The sequence below is a fragment of the Octopus bimaculoides genome, chromosome 4, assembly GCF_001194135.2.
Source record: "Octopus bimaculoides isolate UCB-OBI-ISO-001 chromosome 4, ASM119413v2, whole genome shotgun sequence".
NCBI lineage: Eukaryota > Metazoa > Mollusca > Cephalopoda > Octopoda > Octopodidae > Octopus > Octopus bimaculoides.
Genome location: NC_068984.1, coordinates 52,847,972 through 52,856,251, shown reverse-complemented (window position 1 = coordinate 52,856,251; position 8,280 = coordinate 52,847,972). Strand labels below are relative to the sequence as shown.

Sequence of the window (8,280 nt, the reverse complement as noted above, 5' to 3'; positions counted from 1 at the left end):
GACACATGAAATGCACCATTTTGGGCGTGGCCGTTGCCAGTACCGCGTGACTGGCCTTCGTGCGGGTGACACGTAAAAGCACCCACTACACTCTCTGAGTGGTTGGCGTTAGGAACGGCATCCAGCTGTAGAAACTCTGCCAAATCAGATTGGAGCCTGGTGTAGCCATCTGGTTTCACCAGTCCTCAGTCAAATCGTCCAACCCATGCTAGCATGGAAGGCAGACGTTAAACGATGATGATGATGATCATCATCATCATCATTTAATGTCTGCTTTCCATGCTGGCAAGGGTTAGATGGCTTGACTGAAACTGTAAGCTGGAGAACTGTACCAGATTCCAGTCTGATTTGGCATGGTTTCTATAGTTGGATGCCCTTCCTGACACCAACCACTCCAAGAGTGTAATGAGTGATTTTTATGTGCCACCAGCATGGGTGCCAGTTATGACACCAGCATCAGCTACAACTATAGTTTCACTTGACAAGCACAGCATATTGCCAAAGGTCTTGGCCACTTATCATTGCCTCCATGAGGCCCCATGTCCAAAGGGTGCTTTTTACATGCCACTGGCATGGGTGCCTGATACATGACACCAGCATCATTCACAACTACAGTTTCACTTGAAAAAGAACTAATATGAATATTTAACATTTTTATAACACTTTGCTTTTCTACATAAATGATTCTTATAATTTACATAACAAACACTATTATTATGATATACATACTATAATTACAGAGGTATACTCTATACATCCTCTTGGGATTGTGTAACAAAGACTGTAAAAGCAGAAGGATTTTGGTCTTTATATAAAGGATTTTTTCCAATTTGGGCAAGAATGGTATGTATATATATTCATATATCTATTATTTTTCAATGTTCTGTGATATTGGATTAAGTAACTGTCTTCTATTTCGATTTCTTACATAGGTTATAAAGCTACAAAACATTTTTCAAAGACAATTTTCTTAGACGTTTTTAGCCAATTTTTCTTTTTTAAATTTAGATTAAGTCTGATTCCATATTTAGCAGTTTTTAATATGATTTTGTGTTTTTTTGTTTTTTTTTTCAATATTTCCTTTTGAAGTAGAAAAGAATTTTGAAATCATTACTTCCTACATTCTTCCTATAAGTTTTCTCCTTAATCTCTGTTTTTGATTGATTACATCCTCATGAAATAAAAAAAATATTCATAATCCCAGCAAGTATTATGAAGAAGAGATTATCTCTCTTATAACAGCTGTCACTACGAGGGGAACCACGTATTTGAAAAGCTCTTGCTGTAATTTTGTGAAAATTCATTTAATCTGTTGGTGATGGTGAAAGTGTTATGTTTGTGAATAGATGTCTGTTCCAACAGATATACAAAGGGTTAATACTTTGAAATGACAGCTTGAAATAAATGTCTATACCTCAATGAATATATTAGAAAATAGTTTACTCTTTTACTTGTTTCAGTCATTTGACTGTGGCCATGCTGGAGCACTGCCTCTAGTTGAGCAAATCGACCCTAGGACTTATTCTTTGTAAGCCTAGTACTTATTCTATCAGTCTCTTTTGCTGAACCACTAGGTTACGGGGATGTAAACACACCAGCATCGGTTGTCAAGCGAATTTGGGGGGAAAAACACAGACATACAAACACACACACACACACATATATATATACATATACATATATACAACGGGCTTCTTTCAGTTTCCGTCTACCAAATCCACTCACAAGGTTTTGGTCGGCCCGAGGCTATAGTAGAAAACATTTGACCAAGGTGCCACGCAGTGGGACTGAACCCGGAACCATGTGGTTGGTAAGCAAGCTACTTACCACACAGCCACTCCTGCACCTATTACAAAGTTTGTGAAGTTGTTTGTTACTAAAACTGAAATTATGAGCTACTATAAGACATTTTCATAAGGTAGAATTCCTTGTAAACTGTTATTATCCCATATGTAAAAACTAAGAACTTATTCTCATTTTTCTTGATTCCTAAACTACTAATGTTCTATGATCCCCATCCCCCCCCCACACACACACATAAAGTTGATGAATTTCTTTCAAGCTGTAATTATATCCATCTTTAATGAAATGTTTCTCTTCATAAAATGTTTAATTAATAAGTCACAGGTCATATCATGCTCACAATTTCTAAAATGAATGACATAGTGCTATTCATGACTAGAAATTTTAAGAACTTTGTAATAAGTAAACAAGCAAAAAATTTAATATGTGAATTCTATGCAGCTTTCTCATGGTTACTTAGTTTCAAATTCAAATTTCTAATCCCACAAAAGATTACAAAGAAATTATCATCATTCTCTTATAATAGTCGCAACTACAAAGGAAGCCACACTACATGTGTTTTCTTTTTTAGGAATAATGTAATTTGAATATCAATTAATTTCCGTTAATATTATTTTAAAATTAATGTCCGTCTTCACTGTGCAGTCTTTGTCATCATTGGATTTATGTCAGTGCTGGCATTATTTGGATGGTGCTTTCTCATTCATCTTTTACTTGTTTCAGTCATTGGACTGTAACCATGCTGGGGCATTACCTTGGAGTGTTTAGTCAAGTAAATTGACCTAATGTTTATTTTTAAGCTTGATACTTATTCTATCAGTATCTTTTCCAAACTGCTAAGTTGATGTAAACAAACCAACACCAATTATCAAGTGATGATGGGGGACAAAAGCCGAGATAAACACATAGACATACCTATATGTATGTGACAGGCTTCTTTCAGTTTCCACCTACTAAATCTACTCACAAGGGTTTGGTTGGCCTGGGTCTATAAAAGAAGACACTTGCCCAGGGTGCCATGTAGTAGGACTGAACCCCAAACCAGGTAGTTGGGAAGCGACCAAGTCTGCACCTCAGCTATTGTTGCTTCAAAAATAATTTTAAAGTGTCTTACTTTTAGGCATTTATCAAATAACTATGGTATTTGGTTCTAACCAGTTCCACACAAAGCATCTTTTTTTTAATTATTGACATTTCCTTTGCCATAAACTTTATATTAAAGTTCTGGTACTTACTTTATTACAAATTAAAAAAAAAAATTTTCTCTCTGCAGGCACCTTGGTCTCTGACATTTTGGTTATCTTTAGAGCAAATGCGAAAACATACTGGAGCTTCATCTTTCTGATTTATTCATGGATTTCACTATTGAAAGGCTTCTCATGGTAACAGACAAAATGATTTTGAATTTCAGTTATTTCATATAGTGTAACTGGTTACAAATAATGTACAACTATTGTATATAATGTAAACAGCCATACATATAATCTAACTGATGAAGCATCATACTGCATATGATGTAACTAAGAAAGTATACATATAAATTTGAAAAAAATGAATAGAAATGGCTTTTCTTATAATTTTTCCACTTTAATTATTAGATATTTATAAGTTTACAAATAAACATTTAATTATTAAAGTGGAAAAATTATCAGAAAAGCCATTTCTATTCCTTTTTTCCAATATATAATACTGTACCAAGGACTTTCTATTTCTTATTCTACTATATAAAATATATATATATACTGGCGGCGTTCCAGCATGGCCACAGCCTAAGGGCTGGGATGCATAAAAGAATATATGTATATATAATATACATTTATATATCATTATCATCATCATTTAACGTCCACCTCACATGCTGGCATGTATGTATATATACACATTATATACATATATATATGTGTGTGTGTGTGTGTGTGTGTGTGTGTCTGTGTCTGTGTCTATGCATGTATATACACATATATGTGTATATATATATATTTGTATATATTTATATATGTGTATATATATATATATATGTGTATATGTATGTGTATATAGGCATGTGTATATATATGTATATATATATATGTGTGTATATATATATATATATGTATATATGTGTGTGTGTGTGTGTATATATATATGTATGTATACATATATGCATATATATGTGTGTATAGATATATGTAAATGTGTATATGTATTTATATATGTATGTATATTATGTGTGTGTGTATATATATATATATATATATATATATATATATATATAAATGATGAATATATAGTGGTAAATCATCCAGGTGGGTGTTATATGTGCACTCAGGTATAGTCCAGATTCAGGATAACTCTATTGAGTAGTAAGGAGCACCTAGAATTACTCAGGGTAGGCAACCCAACTGTAATTTAGCCAATGGGCAATTCCTGTTCCACTTCACTGGATTGGTGAATAAATTTGGGAGTGTAAATACTAAACAATTGCAACAAATAATGAGACTTGTACATTTGCATATTTTTTATTTTAATTTTAATTTTTCCTGGTAATTATGCAACATAATTCTGCAGAAGCAACTTGTCACAAGTTATAGTTGTGTACAAAACTAGGAGGCTATCTGAATTCCAGAACATGCAATAAAATTGTTAGAAATATTAGTGATGCCTGTACTTATAATGCTAACAATCGTGAACTTAGCCTGAAAGATAAATAACCAGCTAAGAAGGATCCTGAATGCTACAATTAAACACAATTACAGGGAAACGAATGGAGATGGGTAGTGGCAGTGAGACAACTTTCACAAGACTTAGTGTAACAATTCCTAAACATAACAGCATAGGAGCCCAACACTATAACCAAAATATAAACAATAGTAGATCAAGAGATACAGAAATTGGGAGGATGTCTAGTTCTAGTCCCACTAACATATGTACAGTTAGTAGGGAAAAAAATCTTTGTGATTGTTGAAAAAATTAAATTTGTCCCTTAAATTGCTGGTATGAGGAAAAACTTAGTATACCGTTGTAAGATTATGTCAGAAAGAAATTCCTACTTCTATATTGGTGCATGCTTGAGAAACTTCAAGGCAAGACTGGCAAACCATTTAAATTTGTTTAAGGATAGCATTAGAATGCATAACACTAGCTTAAGCATGTTCAAGTGGTACCTTAAGGATAGGAATGCTAGCTTTAGTATAGCATGGGGAAAAAAATAGCAGGCCTGCACCTTATATAACAGGAGGAAAAAAGATGAAACTTGTGCATAGAGGAAATTTTCCAGGTTTTTACATCTTAACATCAGTTGCTTAATTGTAAAAGACCTTGAAATACTTCCATGCAAGTAATGGATAAGTCAGTATCTGCCACATAAATGGGAGGTGCTTGAATTTATGGGATAAATGTCAGGATAATATCTGATTTGACTTTCAAGTAGCAGTCAGTATTCTCATTAAATTAAAATATCTTTTATATAAAACCTAGCAACACATATAATTGTAAACTTGATTGCACAGAGAAATTTTCATATTAACATCATAAATACCACATATATATATAATTATATAATTATACCTGAGAGAATTCAAGTTATTTTTATTTAATCTCATTTAGTACCTAATTGTGCAAAACACTGAGAAATACACCTTGACCTATTTTAGGGTTTAGGACTCAGTTTTGTCCTTAAACCTAAGGTTGGGACAAGGTTAAACATGAAGTAATTTTTATAGCCATATCAACTTTCTTTTGTCTGCCTAAAACCATAGTAACATAGCAAAATATGTTAGCCAACCGAACCACATTTGTGGACAGGCCTTGAATAAAGAAGCATAGTTGAAAATAGCTGTTTGCAAATATGGCTACAAATTCTCTATGCAGCAGAAACATGTCAGTCATAGATAAACCAGTTATGTTGTATAATCATTTGCAAAAATAAAAACATTCAGATGTACCAGCTTCTGTATTTAATGCAATTGTTTATATATATATATATATATATATATATATATATATATATATAGCCTTTTTAAAATCAAAGAAAATTTTCAATGTTTATTTTTGGAGAATTTATGATATTGGTATAAAAAATGAAATTTGGTTTTCCAACTCATTGCATGATAAAAACTTATCATTTCTTAGATTTCATCTATATATCTCAGGGCATGACTAGTTTGAAGTTATAAGTCACTTCATAAAGATAATGATGATTTTATATAGTAATTATCTTTCCAGTTTTCATATTGTACATATGTATGAACTGCACATTACATTTGGCAAATACAGTGTAACATGGCTATGTCTGTGCATTCTAGGATAAACTTGGAGTATCAATAGTGCAAAATTCATATTTTGATAACCTGTTCCCACCTCTTGTTTCCTTTGGATTTGCCATTCTGATAATTTTCTTTTCTTCTTTTAATTCTCTCTCTGTTATTTTTTGTTCTTTTGTCTTTTTGTACAATGAAAGGCATTGAAAATAATTTACGAAACAGGAATATCAGTTTAGTTATACACACTTATGCCACAGATGATCTTGGCTTGTAGATCAATAAATTACACATCAATTTCTAGTTAATTATACCTTTACATATGAAATTTAATTTCACGGTTATTCCATTAATAATGATAAATATCTACCACAAAATAGATTACCTATTTCATGCATCATGTTGCCTCAATAAACTTGACATATCTTAACAAAAAGTAGTTTTGAACTTGACATTCCTCAGCAAAAGATGGATTAGTATACAAAACTGCTTACTGCCATCAGGGATAATGAAATTTTGAGTGGATATATCTGATTTCGACCATAGAAAGGGTTAAGTACTCAAATGATTTGTTTATTGCCAGGCAGACAAAGGAAAGAAAATTCAGGTATTAACCTAATGCACCATCATTGGCAGAGTTAGAAAATAATGATTCTCAAACATTTTTAAAGTCATCCATTGACATATTTTACCTTGAAATTCTATAAAGAAAATTGTCATGAATCAAAATTTAGAAGAGTCATTGGCAAACTGTGGAACTTTCTGATTGGTATGCCTAATAAAAAAAAGTTACCTTGATATTTTTTAGTAGTGCAGCCCATCTGATGTTGAGCCATGTTTCATGTGGCCCACTTTTTGAAAAAATTACCCACACTTGGTGTTTAGAGTATATTTTAAATCCTAATGACATAAAAGTTTCTAAAGTCAGACTTTTGAACTTAGAACATACGTCAGGTAACATTCTTAGAAGATCATGTAACTATTGTTGATAGTTATGTGGACTAAAATATCTAGAAATAAAAGTAGTGTCCATATACTCAATGAAAAAAGAAATTGATTGTGGATTGGGACTGGTGCAATATAATGTCCACTTTTTAGATGTTTCAATGAAAATCAATTCTTTCTGTCATATACCTAGTTACAAAACGACTGTCCTTTAAAGTTTCAGCAAAATTATGTGTTTATATTTAGTTGTAAAAAGTAACTTCATTGAACTTTCTCCATCAATCAGTTATATCACTTTCAAATCTTAGCACAAGGCCAGCAAGATTGGGGGGTGGTGAAGTCAGTTACATTGACCTCTAGTATTCAACTGGTACTTATTTTATTGACCCTGAAAGGAGGAAAGGCAAAGTCAACTTGGAACATAATGATGGATGAAATGCCACTAAGCACTTTTCCCAGTGCACTCATGATTCTGCCAGTTTACCACCTTATATCAATCAGTTGTATCAATCATTATCATTATAGACTTTACATATCTCTCTTTCCGTGGCATAAGTTGGAAAGATTTCAGCACAGTACATCTCTTTATAGATTTTATCGTCTACTAATAGTTCTACCAACCATGGTGTCTTTTCTTTTCTGAAGATAGTAGAGTGTGATGTAAGCGTGATTTGGCTGCTATTTCTAGCAAGTCAAGCAACAATTAGGCAATGGCTCCTATTGACAGGAAGATGGCAATCTAATTGTGTTAAGGAAGTCTGTCAAGTGAAAGAATAATAACATAAATAGATAGATTAATCCTTAGAAGGAGTCAATTTTGCTATATAAATTTCTGATGTAGATAAAACAGATTCTAAATAATATATTGATGTTGACTCTATTGATGAAAACCCTTTACACCAAAAAATTGTTGAAATAAATTATTACATACCTGCCATTCCATATATAATTTTCACTAGATTACCAACTGTACAAGTGTTTAAGATGACCTTTTAGCCTTTACTTCTACCAAAATATGGGGTGGGGTCTTCTTACATTCTAGATAATACATATGAATCTTAAATATTGTGGAATACAGTTAGTTGTTAGTGCTGATGATAGAAGTCTTAATGCCTTGTACACCAACATATTTATTTTTATTGCTATATTTTCCAAAGGATTATAATGTTAAGCATAGGTGTTTTCATCAAGCATTCTGTGATGATATACTACCTGGAAAAACTTGGACTATGAGAGAGTTCCAAGCTGCTGTACTCTGGGGAAAATAATTTTTATTAGAAATATTTTTTTGCTA

The 8,280-nt window shown here is 32.3% G+C and overlaps 1 protein-coding gene across 4 annotated transcripts in view; it reads left to right on the top strand.

The window, feature by feature from the left end:
* The window catches only part of LOC106871828 (mitochondrial uncoupling protein 4), a 39,296-nt gene extending 33,571 nt beyond the window's left edge, over positions 1-5,725 (top strand). For all 4 annotated transcript variants that reach the window (XM_014918532.2, XM_014918530.2, XM_014918534.2 and 1 more), the window contains 2 exons: positions 741-843; positions 3,077-5,725. In XM_014918532.2, coding sequence (XP_014774018.1) covers positions 741-843; positions 3,077-3,148 — 175 coding nt within the window. In that variant the 3' untranslated portion in view covers positions 3,149-5,725. The remainder of the gene's footprint in view (positions 1-740; positions 844-3,076) is intronic.
* The last annotated feature ends 2,555 nt before the right edge of the window (positions 5,726-8,280 follow it).